At 39.1% G+C, this 24,728-nt stretch overlaps 1 protein-coding gene across 1 annotated transcript in view; it reads left to right on the plus strand.

The window, feature by feature from the left end:
* The window catches only part of LOC117435403 (ran-binding protein 9-like), a 64,508-nt gene that overhangs the window by 37,555 nt on the left and 2,225 nt on the right, over nt 1-24,728 (plus strand). Inside the window, exons 5-12 of the mRNA XM_034058522.3 lie at nt 1,534-1,556; nt 3,675-3,859; nt 16,055-16,167; nt 16,304-16,412; nt 17,868-18,064; nt 21,235-21,382; nt 22,226-22,353; nt 24,315-24,466. Coding sequence (XP_033914413.1) covers nt 1,534-1,556; nt 3,675-3,859; nt 16,055-16,167; nt 16,304-16,412; nt 17,868-18,064; nt 21,235-21,382; nt 22,226-22,353; nt 24,315-24,466 — 1,055 coding nt within the window. The remainder of the gene's footprint in view (nt 1-1,533; nt 1,557-3,674; nt 3,860-16,054; nt 16,168-16,303; nt 16,413-17,867; nt 18,065-21,234; nt 21,383-22,225; nt 22,354-24,314; nt 24,467-24,728) is intronic.

Genomic DNA, 24,728 nt, shown 5'->3' on the forward strand with positions numbered 1-24,728 from the left:
TTGGAACAATGTCGCACGGCTCTCACAATGTATGCTAGAGATCTCGCTAAGAAGACTTAAATATTTAAATTAGTGTATTGCAGCTCTTTTCATTAACATATGTTCTCTTCGTATATACAACAAAATGTATACTTTGCGAGTTGTAGCAACGAAAATGCAAATTGCAGTATGTTTGCGTTGCTATTGGCCCATCTTAGTACATCTACCCCTATGTGAGTAAAATGTAACATTACCTTGAAGTCATGAGTACTTTCAATAAATACTGTACACATGGCTTTCCTTATTTTCCACCTGAAAAAAATCAAACAAGGTCTTTCACAGCCATTTAGTCCTGCCTTAATATTAATAATACTGTAGTCCAGGAAGTTGCTACTCTCGTTGTAGTTCGCTACTGTGTTCACCAAGTCTCCTCCCACTAATAATAGGCTATTACTGTTTTTATAGTTGTTTTCTGCAAATCTCCCTTTCCAGGTCAACAGATACACTCCCTAAAATTTTAAAAACAAAACAAAAAAATGTCTTTTTTAATTTTTTTTTTTTTAAACTCCAACCGATACTGCACTATGATCCATTCTCTAGCTACCGCATGCAGTATATTCACAATTGACCATTGAGACGTTGAGAACCAATGAGGTACAAGAAGCCTGATAATATGAAACTCAAGCTGTGCAGCAAAATTGCTATGCGTACTCTTTACACATTTAATTTATATATCATACATAATTCATATTTTTAAAATACATTAAACACCCAGTATATACATATCAACACACATAACAAACAAAGTGAAATCAAAATGATTTTATATCAAAAGGATAAAAGAAAGGCAAGACAATAATCACAGATAAAATGAGGGGTTTAAGTTCTATATTAAATCACGCTGTCAGATTGTTCCGGATTTTTACTCAATAACAATAAGGGCAACTGAGGGAATGTTTTGTTTTATGTTGTTACTAACATGTTTTATTCTATTTAATAATACCTAGCAACTTAAAACATATTAAAGGGAATTACTCAAAAAAAAAAAAAACAATGTATCATCACACACCTAGGGCCTACTAATTTGTGTATACTTAATTTCTTAATCAATACAGTAAGCACTTGTTATTAGCACTACAATTATTACCTCACAGCACGTTTAACTTTTTTCAAGGTCTTTATTCAAAAGATAATGTCTTCTAAAAGAAAAATAAGTTAAGTACTTGTTTGTGGTATGTATGAGAGGCTCAAACTGCCTCCTACCAAATAGTGTTTTACTTGAATCGCTTTTTTTTTTTTTAGGATATAATCTTTTTAATATAACCCTAAATTTTTATAGACTTGTATATTCAGCTACAGTGTTGTAAATGCTTTTTGTAATTCATATTGTCTAAATGATTCAGTACCATATTAAAACATATCATATAATTTATCTAAATGGGTTTTCATATTGTATAATTAAGACAAAGAATGATAAAAATAAGTCATTACCTATGGAAAAATAGATATTTGTACTAAAAAAAGCCTTTTTATTTTTTTGTTAATCTCTTGCAGGTATTGCTTTTACAGATTTACCAGTAAGTGCATCTACATAATCACATTTTGCTTTAGGGTGATTTATTGAAGTGTATTTTTGTTTACGACTGTAAGTCGCTCTGGATAAGGGCGTCTGCTAAGAAATACATAATAATAATAATAATAATAATAATAGATTAAGTGTAAGCCTATGTGCATCCTAGCGTGATTTATATTGCCAACATTGTAGCGGTTTGTGATTTAACAGAATAATGCACTATGTATTAATTGTAAAATAAGCTGAACCCTTTTCTGCATGATAAGAGTTACTAACCTAAGAAGATTATGAATTAAATGATAAATACACTGTTAGCACTACAGAACTACATAGACTTGCCCAAAATTGATTGTATGTAGAATTTGAAAATCCTCAAATTTACAGACCAGTATATGCTGTGTTCGAGTTGTGTATTCAGGTATCAGGAAACAGAAGGATCTCAGTTACATTTGGCACATTATAAAATGGGTTCAGAACAAGTCCCAGCAACTAAGCCTCATTACCAACTGTGAGTAGGATGACGTGTGTGGTGACGTCAGACCAGGAAGTAATTGCAGCACAACACAGCAGACGGGGGTTTAAACTGAGGCGCTATGCTTTTTATTAATAAAAACAAATAAATGATTTAAACCAAACACTTTATATTAAAAAAAAAAAAAAAAAAAAAGGCACGAGGGCCAAAAGAAACAAACAGATGGAACAAAACAAATATCGTGTTGGTGTATACTTAGTAGCTACTTATCAGCCATGCATCTTCACAAGGTAATTAAATAAACACAAAACAATAACCTGGCGGACGGCACCTTGCTCGTCCTGCTGTACAATAATAAAATACCAAACATGGCTTTCTGCTGTCATATATATTAACAGATATCATAACAATACAAATAAACAAATAAATACACAACGGGGTGGGCACCCTGCCACACCAACAGATAGCTGTGCAAACAATTTAGAATTTTAGAATTAAAAAATGTAACTGGTAGCCATTTCTTTTTCTCTGCATCAACAAAAAATGTTAGACTTCCCCCAAGTAAATTTCAGTGTATTTGCTGACTCCAGCATTAATGCATTCGTGGAAGCCGAAGACAGCTACAGTTCAATACCAGAACCACTTACAAAAAAAAAGAAAAAACGGAAATAATGAGTACAAGACACCTCTCCCTAAGTGCCACTGATACTGACAGAATAGAAGCCAACAAGGAAGAACTAAATACAAAAAAGTTAACCGTTTGGACTGCCTCAGTTTTTAATAATTGGGCAACACAAAAAATGTTCTCATTGACTGGAAAGCAGTTGAACAATACTCAATCAGCAGCTTCATAAGTGTCTTTGTGCTTCCCCCCTGTCGTGTCTTATTGCTTGCTTAGAGGGTGCTTGTGCAACTGGCTCATCCCTCAACACAGTGGCTGCATTGACTGATGTGTCCCTCAAGACATTCTCACTGGAGTTTCTGGAACTACAGTGGCCCAAATCGTAGAAATGATCAACATGCAAACACTGCTCCAGGGGCTACATTAGCCTGCCCTTTATTAGCATACCCTTTATTAAGGCCCTTCTCTACTTTCCGGGCCAGTTAGTGTAGCGTAAGATTAAAGAAGCAACATTATTGGGTTTTTTTGCATTTTGGGAATAAGTCTGTCCCTTAGTGTTTTGAATTGTAAACTGTTTCAGTTTGATGAACTTTGGGGAGCTTTCTGATAACTGAGACAGAGTGCCTCCTTCATATTTTCCTACATTACTGATTACTTTAATCTCTATCTCCTCTTGTGGTCTGCCAAACAGCATCAGATATGCACTGTCTGATAGTTTTAGTCGGTGTGAATGTGTTTTACTGTTTATTTATGAGAGAAAATCTATTTTCTGCATCCTGGACAGGTTGGTTTCATTATAGTTAACACATAATTGCCATCTATGACTGCATAATGATAAATTTATTCTTCCCTGAATAAATGTTGAATATACTCACTTGGTACACTGTATAATAACAGGTTTGAATAAGGTTTTAGTTCCCATGATAGCACATGTTTCCCAGCGTTGAAGGAGTGATATAAACCTTTTTCATTACAAGAGTGAATGGCTTTGTATAAACATCTTGTTTTAATCATTTGTCCTTGTGTAGCCCAATTTATACCCTACAGTGGGCCTTCAGACACCTGGAGAGGTAGTGGATGCCAATTTTGGCCAGCATTCATTTGTGTTTGATATCGAAGACTACAGGCGTGAGTGGCAATCAAAAATCCAGACCCAGATTGACGGATTCCCCACAGGAGACCGCGAAGGCGAGTGGCAGATGATGATTCAGAAGTAAGTCAAAGCAGTTTTGTTGTATATTTTTAATATGATATAAAATATTAATGGGTAGCATAAGAGCATATAAACTCCCTTACATGACTGATTCCAATCAATGTTGCAGTCCACATGCTTTCAGATAGTGTCTTCATATTTGGTACACCACTGTATTATATGTTTTTTCAATTTAAGTTCCATTACCTGTGACCTGTCCAGTGACTGCGTCTATGGTCATATCAATGGAGGAGTGTGGCAGAGCAGGGCTCTGCCCTTAGAAATTCTGGAAGGGAAGGAGTTAAATTCTCCTCCCTGCCCAGGTTGATTGTGTCAGGTGGGAGCAATCAACCCCATTAATTATTCAATTAGTCACCAGCCACCTGACATAAAAGGAGGCCTCAGCCTCCCATTTGGAGAGAGAGAGTTCTAGAAAGAGAGGAAGAGAGTGTTTGTCTGTGTGTGCTGTTTTTCTGTTTTGTTCGGTTTTGAATCCAGTGAAGGCAACGCCTAGCATGGAAGCTTTATTCTTTTGTAAGTTTCATTTTGTTTGTATTTTGTGTTTTAAAACCTTTTTGTTTGGCCCTTGTGCCTGTTTGTTTTGTATTTTTGTTTATTAAAAAGCTTTATTTTGAACTTTCTAAACTGTCTCTGAGTCTCAACCTCTGTCATCCTTGTCACAAGGAGTTTCCATGCAGTTTAGAAACTCAAAATTCTCTCTCTATGGTCGTGAGAACGTTATGTAGCACGCACATTCCTCACGCTATTGGAAGTGCGCTGCCAAAACATGGTACGGCTAAAAGGGGTGGGTTTCTACTGTAACTGAAGGCTGTACCAAGCAGTTCTTTAACAACTGAGATCTGCTGGAAGTAGCCCTGGCAAGCTTCTTTGACCAAATAAGGAAGAAAAAAGCAGGCAGTACAAGGGTGTAAAGACCTCGTCATTCAGCATTTTTTTTTGTTTGTGACACTGTTTATTCAATGTCAAAATAATGGTGCTTTATAAGTTCAGTTTTTATAAGCAAGGTTATAAAGACTACTGAAGCTACTACAAATTCAAAAATATATATAGCCCTTTGCAATGGTATATATAAATAAATAAATAACAAAGGACTTTGCAAAGCACAGAAAGATATTTTTTTTCAGCCTTTACACTTTTGTTATCTTTTGTTTGATCATCAGCAATAGTCTGTATCATTGTACACTAGCCTTAAGTAGCATCAGTAAAAGGTACCAGGCTTTAGTGACCCCCAAAAGGGGGTCATGTTTTCACAAAATATACTGACATAACCTTAAGATTAAGGCTTCTGATTTTCGGTTTTAACTGTTAATACACCCAATACAAAAATGGAAACAATGGGAATGGTTACGCAATTCACGTGGACTTCATTTATTTCCCATTAGGAAAAAAAAAACACCGTACTACAAAAAACTAAAACAAAGTCACCTTTCCTAGTGCAGCTGGTCAATGTCCCTCCTTCCGGACTCGTATCTAGCATTGATTTGTTCTGAATACTTTAAACCACCCCAACCACTGGGTGGCAACAAATTCTGCATTTCTATTGGAGACTGCTTGCGAGATTTAAAACGAAATTACATTACAGTAGGCTTGTTCGCGGGATTTAAAGGTATATATTACAGTTAGACAGTGACAATTTAAAACAGAATTACAAATTGTGGTGAAATGTAAAAAAATGTCTTGACACACAAAAACCCCAGAAGAATGTGCCCGTGACCATGAGGATTTTGTTGTGGAAGACAGCAAAGGAAAGATGGTACAACTAAGTGTGCAAGTACTGTTGAGTTACTACTATTGACACCCAAGTATTTTGGAACGTAACCAAAAACAATAATTTGATACAGAATATACAAAGCGAAAGCCCTGACAATTTTTTTTTTTACATAAAACTCGAATATAGGTCAAAGTAAGTACCGAAAAATGAAGCGCTACTTAAGATCTAGCATTACATTGCAACACATATACACTTAATCCTTAATCACAGCCTGAAACATTTCCAAAGGGGGCCCAGCAAAAAAAGTTTGAGAACCCCTGACCTATACATTTGAAGTAAAATCTCTTAAGAGATTTTAAGAATCTGGAGATGCTTTGTTTTTTGTTTAGTTTATTAATAACCCTATTGATAATCAGTGGGATTCTACAGGAGTGAAATCCATTACTACTAACGACAATGATGCAATATAACTTTCGATTTTTTTTTTTAATGGTACTTGTTTATTTTGTTTGAGAGTAGGCGCTATTTGGCCACTGTGAGAACATCGATGCAGCGCCACTTGGGTTTGTCAAATGATTCACTCCAATCTTTTACAGTGGTTGAATTCTGATCCTAAAGTAAAAGCGTTGTCCAGCAGCTCAGACAAGCCTCACTTGCAGGTTTTGCATTTTATCTCAATACTATCAATTGCTGTGAATGCTTGTTTAATTTTAGCAAGCTACAATATGCTATAATTATAACTTTATAATATAGATTTAAAATAGGGTAACTGACTTACCAGAACAGGGATAAAACACTATGACTAGGGTCATTGCACACCGGTGTGAGTAATAAATCAATAATTAAATAAATAAATACATGTACTGATTTTATATGAATGAATGAAGAGCGCAGGCGAAGTGAACGATGCAAAATCTGAGTTCTGTGAGCTTAATTTGTTTTCATTTGGGTCTGCTGTGCATTGGTCCGTAAGTGTTTATTACTCACTCATGCTTGACCATACTGATGTTAATTGTTGTGCATTTGAATAAATGACGAACCGAATTCAATCAAAGTATATATTCCAAAAATACCAAAATCTTAAAGTATAACTCTCCTGTTAAATAAGTGCCAGTAGTAGATATTTTTCATTTACAGCATAGACTAGTTTTATAGAGGTGTCCTCTGTAAGATTTAACCCTTTTTTTCTTTTTGAAAACATGATGGGATGGCTAGTGAGAAACAAAATTATTCCCAGTCTGCGAAGCTGAATGGTTCTAAAATCTACTTAATTTATGCCATACATTTAACTCAAAACCTCCTATACTGTAGATACATGATATTGTAAATCATTACATGGTTACTGGGTAGTTGCACTTAGCGTAGGTGAATGAGCATACACTTTTCTAAAAGTAGAAATAATTAAATTTCCATTTGATGTAGCAAAAACACTTAAACATATTTCATAATTAACATGTTTCTTATTTTAAGTAGAAAACTGCTCTGTTGTACACATTCATTACAACAATCATTTTCATTTGTTCCAAGTTTATTGCAGATGTTGGTAGTTTATACAGTAGTTTATACTGAAGTGAAGACCACCACAGTATAAACAGTAATTGGAGTTGTAATGCTTAAAACCCATCAGCCTTTTTACAGACTACCACAGTATTAAAAGAGAGTAATTTCCCTAACAGCAGTGTAGTTGTGTTAACAAATTGTCATTGATACTGATGTCATATACACTCCTGCATTCAAATAACCATATAGGTTGGCTGCTAGGGAGCCTGCTATGGGGCTTAAGGCTCATTCCACCAGATATACTGTTACCTCAATGGCTGCTTCCAGGGACATTCCTATCCAGGAATCTGCAGGGCTGCTACCTGCAAGTCAGCACACACCTGTACTTCACATTACCATATTGACCTTGAGTTACTCTGGGATGCTTGTCTTTTCCCTAAATAGGGGGTGTGCGCTTTTACCCCTCCTCTCAGAGAACTTCCAAGGAGTCTGCCATAAGTGTGGATGGTGTACTTTATCCATGTCCCTAGAAATGAGGATTACTCACATGTAACCGTAGTTCTAAGAGTGGTATATGATGCACATCAAACAACCCACAACCTCCCCTGGCATATGGCACATTGATTCTTGCTTCCAGCTTGTAAGGTCTGACGTCACAGGCCTGTGCCGAGGAGGATACCACCCGGGTGGGTAGGAGGAACAAGGCTAAAGACCTTCCAGCCAGAATTAAAGGGGAAAAGAATATTATCTGCATGTCGTTCAGGCCTCTCCGAAGCAGTTGACCCACCAGTGCTACGCCTTCAAATTGAAGAGATTTTCCATTTGGTGTCAGGGCACGGAGCTAGACCCCCTGTCCTGCCCAGTGGTGAGCATCCTGGATTACCTTTGGTCCCTCCCAGTCGGGCCTACGGTTGATGATGCTCAAAGTGCACTTGGCAACCATCTCTTCATACCAGGCGTGGGCTGCAAATATAGTTCTATTTTTGTAAAGTTGATTCTGCAGCCTGAAGTGGGCGTATATGTCTTGAAGTGTACATGTATATCCATTGCTACAACACCGGTGGACCATGATGATGGATGTCTCTTGTGTCATCCGGAAAGAGTTGCATGTTCTATGTCTTACCTGATGATGGTAGTCTGCGGTTGCTTGTGTTGTCTGGTTCCTTTGGCTGCTTGTGTGGGGGTGGGAATGGCGAGTTAGGGTTACAACTCTAACGCCACAGTTCCTTAGTTTTGTGGCGATGAGCTCAACCCTAACTGCTGCATTAACGTAGTTTTTTGCAATGACTTTCCTTGCTTTTTGAGGAGACAGTTTGTTTTTATTTTCATCATAAACTACACCACTTCTGTGGAGGTGTTCCATACATCACTGCTGCATTTTATTAGACATGTTAATGCAAAGAGTGGAAACTCAGTAATTCTAGCAAAATAGGAAAACAATGTTGATAGTTTATAGCTACATAGTTTTTGAAATCTGTGATGCATAATTGTAAGATAAGAGATGAAGTGTCTCATAAGGTGGAATCACACTAGACAACCTAAGTGACTTAATGTAATGTAGTAGCCCTCAGCAAATCCTGAACACTAGACCCTACTGACGGTACTCCCGTGAACCGATGGGAATACACTTCCCACTTTCAGAAGCCGGCCTGGCATGAAGGGAAATGTCTCTGTAACTGGACATTAATCTGAAAGCAGTTTGCTAAGCTACTGGACTCCAACACTGCAGATAACAGCAAAGTTACATTTTCTCCTCAAACTCGCCTCTAATCCGATTCCAGCCTTCATTGCAGCAGTGCTACTTCCTTCCTTAGTTTCAGAAACTCCGCCCAGAAAAAAACACTTCATCAGCTTGTACTCTGCCCTCTACTTATGAGATGCTGCTTTCAAGGCAGAAATTCACAATGGAAATGTGCAGTTTATTTTTAACAAAAAAAACCTTAAAACAAATTATTGAATACAAACTAAATGTTTTAATAAACGTGTGTTGTGTTTTTTTTTTTTATTTAAAAAGTGTTTTAATTATTTTTCGAACACCCAAACAACAATTAACTTTGAAATTACCCATTTTATAAGCGGTATAAACCACTTCGGGCTGTGCGGTTTCCATGAAATATATGCACTTCTGGGTGGTTAAAGGCCCTTGGCTTCGCCGCGAGCCTAATCACCACCCAGGCGTGCATATATTTCATGGAAACTGCACAGCTTGTTGTGGTTTATACCTTGCATATCTATCATAATGTTTATGTTTTTATACCTGAGAGTAGAATTACGTGGGGGGGAAAAAAGTAACATAAAACGGCAGTCAAGAATAAGTACTTGTTAATATTTAACCATTCAAATGCAAATGTACACAATACAGTAACAGGACTAAACTTTCAATTGCCAATATCTTGCACAAGCATGACTTTTTTTTTTTTTTCTAATAATTTAGTCGTTGCCAATTAGTTTTTATTATTTTATTCCCAATTTGAAATGCCCAATTATTTTATTATGCTCAGCTCACCGCTACCACCCCTGCGCTGACTCGGGGGGGGGGGGGGGGGGGGGGGGCGAAGATGAACACACGCTGTCCTCTGAAGCGTGTGCCGTCAGCCGCTCGCTTCTTTACACACTGCGAACTCACCGTGCAGCCGCCTCAGAGCTACAGTGTCGGAGGACAACGCAGCTCTGGGCAGCTTACAGGCAAGCCCGCAGGCGCCCGGCCAGACTACAGGGGTCGCTGGTGCGCGGTGAGCCGAGGACACCCTGGCCAACCTAACCCTGCCTCCTCCCGGGCGACGCTCGGACAATTGAGGGCCGCCCCCTGGAAGCTCCCGTCCACGGTCGGCTGTGGAATAGCCTGGACTCGAACTCGCGACGTCCAGGCTATAGAGCGCATCCTGCACTCTAGCGAGTGCTTTTACTGGATGCGCCACTCGGGAGCCCCACAAGCATGACTTTTTAATGCATGTATTTGTTCAAAGAAAGTAATCAAAGCGCAATTGGCCCCAGTATTAGGAAAAGAAGAATTGTAATGACACCCAATTAGAAAACGCCTTTACTTCACATGTACACTTAGCAGACACATACAGCTTTTGTTCAGAGAAGACCTGTGAAAAATATTTGCTTATTTGAATAGGTCACCAACCTAATAAGGTCATGATAGTCTTTCCCACAGAGCACAAACAAGGACAATATGATGGATTAAACTTTTTTATTATCAGAATTAAAACAAAGTGCAACCGCAAAATTCAGAACGTCCCTTTTCAAAGTGTACCTACTGTAATATCGATCAAAATATCGATAATTGTAATATATGGTAAAAATATGGTTTAGCGGGAATGCCCAAACATATCATAAATATAACACATTGTTGGTATGATCAAATCAATATCAACAGGAAGTCAATGTTTTTCTTGCTTAATTTGAATTAGGTTAACAATTAATGCAACTTGATTTGAAGTGTTTTTTAACTTAAAGGGTTGTATTTTATTTTTTTAATATGTAGGGGTAAAGCGGCAGTATGATACTACTTGAATTTCAGCCACTGCAAATTAAAAAAGTAGTATTAGAGCTAGGAAACACGTAGAAAATATGTATCACTTCTTAAATGTTCTTTGTGCATTTTGTTTATTTGACACAGACAGAACTATTTTTTTTATGCCTAATGGGACTTTATATTGAATCACAGGTATGTGTCGACAAATCGTTTGCATTGTTATGTACTAGATTTTATGTTAACTTTCCATGTACAATGTAGTAAGAATTCTGAGTTTTATATTTGTGTTTGTGAAATTAAAGATATTTTCTGTTGATATCACAGCTCCTTAACGACATGGAGCTGAATAACTTTTGTGGTAGTTACGACATTTCCATTGGTTTATGTACAGAATACAGCAAATGGCAAATTTCATAATTGTGATTTCTTGCTCAGACAAAGGAGGCATTATTATTTATTATTGTTATTATTGTTATTATTAGTAGTAGTAGTAGTTTTGAATTATGCAGTTGTTTCACTTTTAGTTTGCTTGCTGTCATTGTAAAGGTTAGTGATTTGTGATTATTATTCATCAATGGTCTGACTGCACTTACCTCTGATTTCACCGTAATCCCAGTTTGCTTATGTCCAAGTTGACTCAGGTCTGACATGACTTACGTCAGATTTGACTTTGGTCTAACAGTGCTTGGGCCAACCTTGTTTTGGCACAAGTTGACTGAACCAGTTGGATCGCAGATCAGTTTACTGTCAGAAATCACTCTGAGTGGTCAGCTGTTATTGGCAGCTAACTCTCTCATTCCCTTTCAAATACAAAATGTAACCATTACTGAATGGGTATTTACCTCCTAAATACTTGAATCCTGAATACTTTCTACCAAAGCTGCTCTTTGAGCTTGTGACGCAGCCGTGACCCCGCCCCCGAGGGATCAGAAGTACTGCAGTCACAGACCTTGTCGCCTCCTTTCAAGATTGACCTGATCTGAGAGCCTTTTTCAGATAAGTACATTGTTGCTTATATCTATATACAGTAGATGCCAGTTATTAGCAACCCTGATAAAAACAACTTTCAGTTATTAACAACATTTTCCCAGGAACCAATCCCATCCCATAGACTTTAATGTTAATGGAATTCTGAAATTAGCAACTGCACGCCGCTTACTGACAACTTTATTACTAGTTCCAGTGCTACAGAGCGCACTTGTATGATTTATGTGCATACTTCATGCAGCTTTTATAACACACTGATTTAGCAACTGCATATTTCTGACGGACTGAGGCAGAATCGTGGCTTTGAAACTGGCTACTGGTACATATTAAAAAGCGAACAAGCGGTCTTTAGAATTGGTTATAAGTAAAGCACATATTTTTTATGTTTGATTTACTCATTGTAAGGAAAATTGTAGTACATTGTTGTGTAGTACTATTTAAGCCTACTCCCTCAGTCTCGTGTTGGTACTGACTGAGTGGTTTTGCCAGTGGCGCTTACAGGTGGGCATCCCTGTACTTTGCCACCTGCAGTGACTGTGACCCGGTGGACCCGTACCGAACCTGTACCGAGTTTACTGCACAGGTAACGAACTGACCGGTACTGACCTGGTCCAGAGATCACCAAACCGGTCCCGCTCAGGTCTTGACACACCCAGACAATTTTATATAAGCAGATTGAGGTAACAGCTGTACAACCCTTTATTGTACATTGCATTGCTTGCATCATGCCCGGGTTCTATCCCTGTGAGACATGCAATGCCGGTCTGCCTATTGAGGACAAGCATGGCAGGTGCTAATCCTGCCTGGGGACAGAGCATGCCAAGGAGGCACTGGTAAATTGCAGCTTCTGAAAATGTTGTGCCCTTTTCTTCAAGCGCACGCTCCTTACTCCTGCTCAGCTCTCCCCCATCACCCTCTTGTGAAGAGGTTGCTGCATACTCACCCAATGAATCTGCGCCAAGGTAGAGCGGACGGCGCACCTGGGAAAGTAGCCCTGGCAGGAAACTGTCTTCACGGCCTTCTTCGTCCTCCTCGAGCTCTACCTCTCCTTCCCTTCCCCCGGGGAGGAGGAGAATCGTTCCAAGGCGATTAGGCATACTCTGAGCAGATGGAGAAAAGCTGGGCGGCTGTGTCCCACCAGGGAACTGTTCTTACTGAATTGCTGCGGGAACGCTCGGCACCACCTGCCCCGTCTGTCCCCTTGGGGCTCCACGGAACTGCAAGCACAGATTAGCCACGGGTGCCTGACGGGGACAAAGCACTGTTGTTGAACGCCCTGGGCACTCCAGGGCATACGTGTGCCAATGTGGTGTCTCAGAAGGTGACAGCTGTGCTGCAAAAACGGGCTATTCGCATGATAGACCGCCTCCAGTTGGAGGAAGGGTTATACTCCAGGTTCTTCCTAGTGCCAAAGTGGGATGGTGGTCTCAGACCGATACTCGTCCTCAGACAGGTCAACCTGTATCTGAGCCAAAGGTATCAGAGTACTCAGCTATCTGGACGACTGGTTAATTTGTGCCGAGTCTCCAGCACAGGCAAAGGCCCACACGGAACTTGTCACCGGCCACCTTCGACAGTTTGGCCTTATGGTGAATCATTCAAAGAGCCAGCTCACGCCTTCCCAGACAGCTTCCTATTTCAGAGTGTGCCTGGACTCCGGCCTCATGCTGGCCACTCTCAGATGGCAGAGTGTACAGAGTAGCTGCCTATTTGGAGCTCTTTCTGCTCAACAGAGCACTCACGGTGGTAATGTACCAGAAACTTCTGGGCCTGCTGGCAGCAGCTTCCCAGGCCCTTCCATTGGGTCTCCTGCACATGCGCCCTCAGCAGGCCTGCTTCCAGCCAGCATTGAACCGTGACTTCCTATTGACAGTGTCCCACTCTCTTGGTGGAAACAGCCGGCCTATCTATCAGGCCCACCAGAAGGGAGGTCATCACCACGGACGTGTCCAACATGAGCTGGGGTACTGTGTGGAATGGCCGTGGTGTGCAAAGTGTGTGGAACCCCCCCCCCATGGAGGGGTCGTCGCATCAACGTTTTAGAGCTGCAGGCAGTTTACCTGGCCTTGCAGATTTTTTTACACAAGGTTCAAGGGAGACATGTGCTTATACGTACAGACAAAACAACAGTGGTGGCCTACATCATCCACCAGGGTGGCCTGCGGTTGCCCAGTCTCCATAATGTGGCCCACAAACTTTTGCTGTGGGCGCACGAGAACCTCCTCTCACTGTGTGTATTTCATCTGCCTGGAGTGACGAACAAGGCGGCAGACGTCCTCTCAAGGGGAGTCCCCAGCAGCTTGGAGTGGACCTTATGGCATCCCAATCAATCGAGCCTGCAGCTCTGGGTCTGGCCCCTGACAGCTGCATTTGAGCCATCTGGGACTTTCCAACAGGGAAATTGACACCCTACAGCATGCCACACGTTCCCAGTACGGGTACAAGTGGGCCGTCTGCCTCGTGGGTTCGACCCCACGACTTGTCCTATGGCAGTTATACTGCAATTTTTGCAGGACTTTTTTGCCTCTCCACGTTAGGTCTATCTGTCAGGGCAATTTTTGAAAAGGGTTCAATGGCTTAGTCTGCCTACGAAGGACATTATCCCTCACTGGAGGCTAAATGCACTCATGAAACACCAATTGCTGTCGTTTAAAGCGGCTTTCTTGCTTGCTATCACCTCCGCAAAGTTGGGTGAGTGTGATTCAGGCATTCTCTATGAAAGCCTGCTTTCCCTTTTTTTTTATATACAGAGGCCAGGAGAAAGGTCACGCTTCGTACCAATCCTGCCTTGCCGAAGACTCTCTTGGCTTTCCATCCACCTCCTTTCCAGTCTGACGGAACGACAGCTCCATACGCTCTGCCCAGTTGAGGCCCTGTAGTATTATGTTAATTGTACAAAAAGTTGGAGGCAGTCTGAACAATTTTTTTTCTGCTATGGGGTAAAGTCCTGTGGCCAAGCACTGTCTAAACAGCGGCTATCCAAGTGGATAGCAGACACGGACTACCTATGAGCTGGCCAACTTGCCACCACCAGAAAAGCTCACTGCCTATTCCACCAGAAAATTTGCAACTTTGTGGGCTTTATTCCAGGGTGCATCTGTCATGGACCTATGCAATACGATGGTGTTGCAACCTGCTGCAACACCATCCTCTTACACGTGACCCAACCCGTTTTAATAAAACCTGCAACCCGACCCCAACCCGCAAGTGTTTGTCCTTTCCCTACTGCCTGTGTCGACTGACTCTCACACTCACATTCACACAGAGATATCTCTACCAGGTTGCGTTTATACAATAGGCTATACAGTGTGGTAGCTCCCTGTAGTAGTCTAGATACATTTTAACATAGTAACATATTAACTATCTCTACTTACTTTATTATAAAATACATGTCTTTTTCTTTCGTGCCACCAGCTGAAAGGGAGCTACACCTGTGCTTTCGCAGAGATGATGTACCAGTTTTGTGGCTGTCGTACACAAAAACATGATGACAGGTTTTACAAGCCGTGATTATGAAAGAATTCCATACTTCTGATTTACATCTCGAACTGTTATCCACTACTTGATCTAAACCCTGCGTTGTCTTTTGTTTCACCTCATCCACAGGCATTTTTAATATCACCAAGCAGGCGTGATAAAAGGATCTTGCGACGTATCAAACAAGCAGCAAAACAAACTGAGAACACAGCTGACTCCTCCCTAATCGCCTCCTGCTTTGGTGCAGAAAATAAATTTACTTTCTAATACGTTATTTGGGAATGGGTTACAGACGAGTACGCTGAAAGGACAGACAAGAAGCATGACATTTTCTGACCCAAACCGCAAACCCCGAAAACATTGATATCCCGACCCGAACCCGACCTGATGCAGGACTAGTGTGGGCTACTCCCCATACCTTCACTAGGTTCTACAGGCTAAATCTGATTGATCCTCAAAACCCTGGTTTTGGAACTAGTGTTAAGGGTGGCTTCCCAGTCAACCCTTTCAACACAGGCATAGAGGTGAAATTCTCCCTCAGTGTTTTCATCCTAGTTACTTGTTACTGGGGTACTGAATGGTAACGCACAAGGCAGCCTCTCGGCAGCCTTGTAGCATTCTATTTGTTCTGCAATCATACTCTTGTGACATCTTGGGTATACTCACCCATTCGGTAATGGTTACATTTCATACTTAAATGGAACGTTAGGTTATTATCATAACCCTGGTTCCCTGAAATAGAAATGTAACCATTACCCTTCAAGGTCGCTGCATCCATTATTTGCAGCAGGCTTGAAGGGAAAATGACGCTGAGATCTCAAAGAGCAGCTTTGGTATAAATTATTCAGGATTTGGGTCTTTAGGAGGTAAATACCCATTCGTTAATGTTTACATTTCTATTTCAGGGAACCAGGGTTATGGTAATAACATAATCTTTTAAAATGTTCTTCTCATATGAACAAAACTTAACACCTACACGTTTAATAGTCAGCATGTGGAATTATAATTAACACCACTTATTCTCTTCTTTGTTTTCCAGAATGGTTTCATCCTACCTAGTTCATCATGGTTACTGTGCTACAGCAGAAGCATTCGCCAAATCAACAGACCAGGCAGTACATGAGGAACTAGCCTCCATCAAAAACAGACAAAGTAAGCTGTCTAGAATATAAGGGCTCGTCAAAAAATGTACAAATGTGTTCATGAAGACAATAAACAGTTATGCAATGCCTAATAAACATTCAAGGGTTTTGCCACTGAGTTATTCTCCTTTTTTATTATTTAACAGAAATACAGAAGTTGGTGTTGGCAGGAAGGATGGGTGAAGCAATCGAAACAACACAGCAACTGTATCCAAGTTTAGTAGAAAGAAATCCAAACCTTGTATTCATGTTAAAGTAAGTTCATTCTTGGAGCGCCATTTCTTTTGTGGGATTGATTTCTGTTAGAACATGGTCTTTTGTTCTGTTAGATTTTAAGGTGAATTCTACCGTGTTTACTCGAATTTAAGTTGCCCCTGAATTCAAGTCGCACCCCCAAATACGGACACCAAAAAAAAAAAAAAGACCCTGAATGCAAGTCACATTTAATTCTTAATGAAAAAAAAAAATTGACAGTTAAATTACTTTAATTTATAGGTGCCAGCAGGGAACACTATTACTGTACATTAAAGCATCAGAGTACGTCACCTACTATATTACAAATGCAAATGGAAAAAGAAAATATGTACAGTAGAGTACTTTCAGTATTGAATGACAGTCCATTGCAGTTTATGGTAGCTGGGAAAGGGTAAATTACCTTGAACTTTATTTCAGTCTGCTTTATTGTCCTCGTTTGTTTAATTTGGCCAACGTGACACTGTCATGTTTGCAAGCAAAATTAGTGCAAGACAGAAATGTGTTGTTCATTTTAGGTTTGAGTTAGGACTAGAATTTACACTAGTGGGGTTCCCGTAGTTAAACCAGGCACAGACCACAATAACAGTGTGTAAATTAGAGAATCGGAGAGCGATGGAGAATCCGCCATGAAGCAGTATATACCTTAGTGTTCCTGTTTCTTGTGCTCCTCCAGATAGAGAAAGAAAGATATATAAATAAATGATTGTTCATTTTGAAGCCGGACCCACGTTGATCATTTCAACAAGTACTATACTGGTAATATTATAGTATTGCATAGCCTTTTGATTGCGTCTCCATCTTCTGACACATCTCGGATACCACAGTTTCTCTTTTCTTCAGCAAACAAAATGACTTTTCTTTTAAAAGCTGCATCAAAAAAATGTTCATGAACTTCACTGTTCAGCCATTTTAAAATGCTATACCGGTACTATACCGAGAGTAATATCTGTAGTGTGCAGTACTGTGTACAGTTGGTCTTGTTCAAGTGCACCAGAATAATTGACATGCACAAATTTAAATTGGTACCCTAACTAAAAACCTTGAATCCAAAAGTGCGACTTAAATTCTAGTAAATACAGTATTTTCTGGCAGTTAAATGTTTAAACAAAATGTTGATTGGCGATGTCCACTGCTTTGTAGCCTTAAAGTCAGTGTTGGCGTTGGCTGAAACATTTGTCTGCTTCACCTTAGCTTCTTAGACAGTTTATCTCAGCAACTGAGGTCATTCGTTTTAGTGACTTATTAATTACGGTGTGCCAGAATTTAATCCAGTGTTCTTCTTTTGAGCAGTTGAACAGACTCTTGCATCAAGAGCTAGATGTTTAGCTTTTTTTGATTACTGATTTATAATGATTTTACTTTAATTTCTAACAAGTATTCTGCTTGAATGAGCAGTTTTAATAGAACATACTCTGGCATCAGATATTACCAGAAACTTTTTTCTTTTTCAAACAGGGTGCGTCAGTTTATAGAAATGGTGAATGGGACTGATAGTGAAGTGCGGTGCCTAGGGGGCCATAGTCCTAAATCCCAAGACAGCTACCCGGGCAGCCCACGGACATTCAGCAGCCCCAGTATGAGCCCTAGTCACAGTGCAAACATCCACAGCCTGACCTTGGTCAAGTCCAGCGGCTCACATGGTCACCTAGCAGGTAACCAAAAGCTGGTACTTCATAATGGGGGTATATCATTTTGACTCTTATTATTTTGACTGTTTTATTATTGGATAAATGTTATAAAAGGATTACACCATTACTCAGAGAAGAGACTAGCTGTGTTGTTATGCCTAAATGGTCCACTGCCTTTTACTTAACTGAGTTTCAACAGCTTCCTCCATTAGTGAATGGTATGGGGTCTGACATCAGCAATGTTACAGCACTGTTTTTCTTCTTGACATTTCAGTTAATTAAAAACAGGTTACATGACCTAAGCGGATTGATTAAACTAAAATTATAGATAAGTGTATCGGTCAGTGAAGTGTATATGTCAAGTTGACAAACTAGTGGGTTTTACCTCAGAATTGTGAACATTCACGTTTCAAATTTTGCACATGCAAGCATGGTAATTTTCTAGGTTGTGAAGCAGTTGTGAAGAAGTTTTGTTTTCAAGCTATTAACAAATGCTTGGTCGCTGTCATTATTTATTTATTTATTTATTTATTTATTTTTATATGAAAAGATTATACAAGGCTGTACATTGGAACAAGAATTTGATTCTATAAATGGTAGAAATGTTTACAGAGTTCCTTCAAAACTGCTGGAATAAGAAGCCTGGCATGCAAAAGCATGTTATGACAGTGTACTGTATCATGGTCTGGCTGTTAAAGGTTACACTGTGTTTGTTCCCTGATACTAGAGGTTTCTTGTCCACAAATCTTATGGCATTTCATTGGTAACATTCTTTGAATTCAGAAACAGTGCTTCATGTTCATTTTGCATTTATACATGAATTAGATGTGGCTCTTATGCCCTGAAGATAACCTGAAACACTCCAGTACTGTGCAATTCCTCCCATGAAATGTATAGCAAATTGATGACTTCAGAAGTCATGGCATTTCCTATTTAAACTAAAACATTTGTATCCAATGTGTTTTGCTTCATGTGTAGGGATACCAACATTTCCATTTATGCTTTTTTAACTTAAACCCATCCAACGTTCCCCTGAGAAGACATTTTTATTCCAAAAGTAACTGGCTGCTCAATGTGTGTAAATGGTTTTGTATTTCGTATTTACTTTTAAGTGTACCCAGGAAGAAAGCTTATTAAATCCATAGATAACTTGATATGTGACCATTTGAAATAGAATAACATTAATTGTTTTGTATATCCATGCAAATATAAACTTACTAAAGATGTTTGTGACCTTGATCAGGGTTAGAAACTAAACCTCAGCCGTTCCTCTGATGCAAATTAAAACTGATGAGGACTAGTTGATGTGTGTGTCTTAGTAATGCTGTGGGCGAATGCCTAAAAAGAAAGTATACAGATATACTTCCACGTTCACAGGCTTGCATTTAAAAAAAAAAAAAAAAAAAAAAATGCAAGAAAAGCCAATTTTCTAACGGAGTATAGCAGTGGTGAACAAACATTCATAATGCTTACCAAACAGTCACTCAGAACTGAAACCTCCCTTCATCTCCCCATGTAATGCCGAATTTTGCATTATGCAAATGGTCAGCGGTTCATTGAATTTTGTCCATGTGATTTACTTACGCTATTCATTTATCCATCGCCGTGGTTTAACTGTGAACTTTCGGTATAAACAAAATGTACTTTTTATACAGAACAGTATAAAAACGGACATTTCCTCACATTACGTTTCTTTTTTCATTATGTTTTTTTCTTTTTAAAGCCTAATTGCTTTAACACGGCACACTTATTTGGTAGGTCAATCTTTAGTCAGTGTAAAATATCAAAGTATTTAACACTAGAACTGCCGGATTTTCAAAGCGCCACATGGGTCATTTTGACCCGTACATTTTGAAACTGCTTCGTTATGAAAATGAAAGACATACTATCAGAAAGAGCTCAAAAGTTTTATTCATGAACATCATCTCTAACATTTGCATTGCAGAAACACTATTTAAATGGAAAATTAAACTAAAAGGCTTTATTTTCAAAATGAGCACATATACAGCACGACTACAAACAGTGAAAAAATAAAATATACATTTCAAAAGAAACGGGTGTGTACATATATATGTACATACAAAACTATAAAACCGAAATCATTGTTTCTAATACTACATAAAAAGAAAATATAACACTACTTCCGCTATGGCGGCTGCATTGTACTCTATGGAGGAGCGTACGCGTCTGCCAGCTGACTGTGCCTGCATCCAGGAGCTGTGTTGTAAACACAGACGCAGTTCCATTGAACACTATTGTGTAAACTGGTACATACAAACCTGTAAAACCGATTTTTTTTTTTTCTAAAAGTAATATAATAAATTAAGCTAAAAGTGCTTTTAAGACAGCTCACGCCCTTGCAAAGCATGCACGACCGTATTCAGATTTTGAATGGATGTGTGACCTGGATGAGGCAAAAGGATTAAATGTGGGGTAAACCTATAGCAATTCTAAACAGGCACTGGAGTGTATACACGCTATTGCGAGGACCCAGCGTCCAGCCCAGTTAACCAGAATGGCAACTGCTAAGTATTTGTCGGGTATCTCAGACGGTTCTACAGATCGTTCCATTACTGAGGCAGTGATATGCTACGTGAAGTATGCTGTCAACGGTGTTGTCCACACAGACGGAATGTGAGGGAAGGCAGATACAGAAACCCAATCAATGTATCTGGGAATGAGCATTAGTGTTTGTGGTATCTGGTTTTTTTTTTGGTTTTTTTTAATACAATAATTATAAGTGTTCATTTTTTTAGGAAAATAAAATTGAAGCTTAATATTTTAGGGACCCCAAACAGCTGTTGTTGATTTAGACTCAGGAACATCACATAAGGACGTGTAAGTTTCAAAAGGTACTAGTCCTTAGGACTAATACCACAATTGTGTTAGTTTCTTGCCCTGCCTTGATATTTAGTACAATTGTATTCTATGATATTTGCAGTTCCAGTTCAAAAAAAAAAAAAACCCTGTTATGACTTGTGGCCATATAATACATTTATTTTGCTACTATTCAATCCGAGATGTTATTTACCCCAGGGAAACCAGAATTTCTAATGAATAAAGTAACCAGCTTCAAGGAAACTTATGTGAAAACCCTTTTCTAATAGTCTGTCCTTAACTTTGAGCTGTACTACTTTTAAACACACCATCAGCTGTGCTGTTTAGTGATGCATTTCTTCTCTTGCCTTTGCCAGGTTTTGACAGCAACTGCAGTAATGGAGTGATGTCCAACAATGCACCACATCAGTCGCACTGTCACAAACACCAGCCCTCCAGCTTAACAACACCAGACCTAAACAGCATAAACAATACAAGATCCCAGCAACCCAACAGCTACACCAGGTAAGCTATGCAAGAGGATAGTATGAGATGGATGCCATCAAACCTAAAGAGATCTCGCTCCAAAGCAGTATAGAATTACAAATGGCAGGAGACAGGGTGTTGTCTATGACTTTTAAATAGAGCTTGGTTTTAAATGATAGGAGGAGCATCTAACATTCCAGAATTTGAAACCTTATACCTAGCCTTGTCTCTGGCTAGCTGTCTGTTCACTTTGATTATACAAAGAGTGCGATATGGTTATTGCATTGCGTTTGAAGAGATGACCTTTTGAATGTTTTTTTTTTTTTTTTCCTTCTGCCTGATGCTACACTTGTGCTGAAATTAGATAATGAGATGGTAACCAAGGATGTTAACTGTTGAAGTAAATAAATTAAGGACCTCATTTAAGTCATGACCCAAGCGGTGCAGCTTCAGGAGGAGGTTTTAGTACAGTAGAATGTCGAAGGTATGGACATCACAGTTACGACCTGACTGGACAGCCAAACACAATTTGAAATTGTAAACAAGGCTCCTGGCTACTGCTCATTTTAACAGTTAAACACAGCTCTCCTGGCTTGTTTATTGTCTTATTATTCCTTATGTTGAAGATGCAGACCTTTTATACAATACACTTGAAATACTTGAAAATAACATTTGTTTTAGATTAACAGACATTTTGAGAACGTCCTCTGTTCCCTAATGTTGGAAATTGTAACATGTAGCATGTTCATTTTTTTTGTGGTTTTTTATTTATTTATTTATTTATTTATTTATTTATTTGTTTGTTTGTTTTTTAATTAACCTTGGCCATTGAAATGATGACCGAAACCTAAGTCTCTTTCTCAAGTCTGATCTTTTTATTAGTTCTAGCAATGATGTTGACATGGAGACAGATCGGTGTAGCAACGGAGTGTCAGAATTATCATCCAATGGCTTCTTGAATGGCAGCTCCAAGCATGATCATGAAATGGAGGAATGTGAAGCTGAAATGGGTACGAAGAGATTCGTTGTATTGAAAAAAGAAATATATACAAACACTGGCAATGAGTGAGAGTTGAACCTGACTCCTTATTGTTTTGACATTATGAAACAGTTCATGACATATTGGATGTTTTTTTTACTCTCTTGACAAAGCGTGATTGGAGGTGTCTCTTGAAACCAGATTTGTCTGTTTGTTTGTTTGTTTGTTTTTAATCGGTATGCTTGGAAGAAATAAACAAAGACCTAAAACAAGAACTGATATTTCGGTCAGCACACTGGCATTTTTATTCCCCACCGGGATATAGTGGAGGCGGTCGTGCCAACTTTATGTCCATGCATCTGGAGCTGCTTCTCCAATTGTCATGAAGCTTGGTATTAACACCATTTAGCATGAGGTGTTGAGAGTATTAGATCCTAGGGTTATATGGGGATCCATCAGTATGTCACACTTACATTTTTCCATGTATCTCAAGAACTGCTTATCTAATGGTCTCTTTGCATGTGGCCACTATAGACCAAAGCCTGAATTAAATAAAGACCATAACCGCCCTTCCAATTTGCTGTTATTCTTAACCACTTCAACTCCAGATGTAAAAATGAAACCCCTTCCCAGGTACCAGATTATTGAAAATAATAATAATAATGTTTTCAAACCTGTAATTGTTATAAAATGTTAACAAATGATGAATAAAACACAAATAAATGACCTAAACTGTGTTTTTCATTAACCCTTTATGCTCCGGTGTACTGCATACCCATATTCAATATATATATTTTTTAAACAATGAAAACAAAAACTCAAAAAGCTAATAATAATCAGTAAACAGTAAGTATCAAATAAAAATCAAACAATATCAAAACGTGTGCCATTATCCACTTGCTCTGTGCCATTTATTGAAATGTTCAATACAACAGAACCCGGGATTGCCTTCGCAACCACTGCACATTTCATTTTCGTAGCAGACCCTGTACCTTTTTTATGGTGTTTGCTGCCCTTGTGTTGGAGGGATAGTCACAAATGCGTGTACACAGCATTGTGATGGATTTGGCTGCCGCATTGCCTGTACCCAGTGCTGTGTTTTGATAGTATTTCGTAACAGCACTGCCATTTCAAACCAAACAGCTTCCCGTTTGCAGCTGGCTTACCTGCAAAATAGCTGCATGCTCTTTTATTTGTACAGTTTGTACTGTTCTTGGCTCCACATCCTCTTCATCATCATCATCGCTGAGTGATAGATAAGTTAGCATCACTGTCGCGCGTATCGAAATCCTCTGAACCAACTTTACTCCCGTTGCTCAACATAGAAAGACCGCGTACGTTGCCATGTTTAGCTTTCGCTAAAAACTATATAAACTACAACTAAACAAGTAAAACTAATAATAAAACAAAAAAAATAATTTAAAACCCTATATATATATATATATATATATATATATATATATATATATATATATATATATATATATATATATATATTTGTAAAAGTTGAATGTCTTCCTGCAATATATCTTCTAAACGCCCACAGCTAGATTGAAATTGCTACATGACACACAATTGGATACAAATGTCACCTGACGCTCCCCTGACTTTCATTGCACATTCCACAGTACTAGCACTGCCTTAGAGAATGAAACCTGAAACGCTAGACTGAAAAACCGATCATAGAATCTTGGGAAACTTGACGTACGCAGGTACGGCATGGTACTGTAAGCTTGTTTTCCTTTGATGTACGTGCGTACGTCATGGTGTTGAAGTGGTTAATGGTGTTCAGAACATACCAAATATGGACTTTATTTATTTTCTTCTTTAAATTATTGTACATTAGAGAACCTTCACTCAGAGATTTCAAATATAAATTGTTGTGTGGCCAGGGGTTTCCATGCTACAATTCATGTCATTGCAATTACATGGTATTTTGAAACATTCATTTACACAAGTGAAGCTAATTGCTTGCTGTTTTGTTGCCCACAGAAATAGATTCCACTCAGTTGCGTCGCCAGCTGTGCGGAGGCAGCCAGGCTGCCATCGAGAGAATGATCCACTTTGGACGAGAGCTGCAGGCCATGAGCGAGCAGCTGAGGAGAGAATGCGGCAAAAACTCCACCAATAAAAAGATGTTGAAGGTTGGCACTTGGTGACTGCACCAACATGGAATTTATTTGATGCATGCTGGTGCAGCTGTCGGGCAAACACTCTATTACCTTCTAATATGGTTCTTTAAGTATTTGACATCCCCTCGCCCCGTCTTTCTCTCTCTCGGAAAAAGAAAAGGAGACCGACATTCAGTTTCTGGTTCTAATCCTGCAAATTGCAAGTTGTATTTGTGATCTTTTTATTTATTTATTATATAGAAGTTGGCTTGGGGTATATCCAAACATGCTGTGG

The sequence above is a fragment of the Acipenser ruthenus genome, chromosome 3 (assembly GCF_902713425.1).
Source record: "Acipenser ruthenus chromosome 3, fAciRut3.2 maternal haplotype, whole genome shotgun sequence".
NCBI classification, from domain to species: Eukaryota; Metazoa; Chordata; class Actinopteri; order Acipenseriformes; family Acipenseridae; genus Acipenser; species Acipenser ruthenus.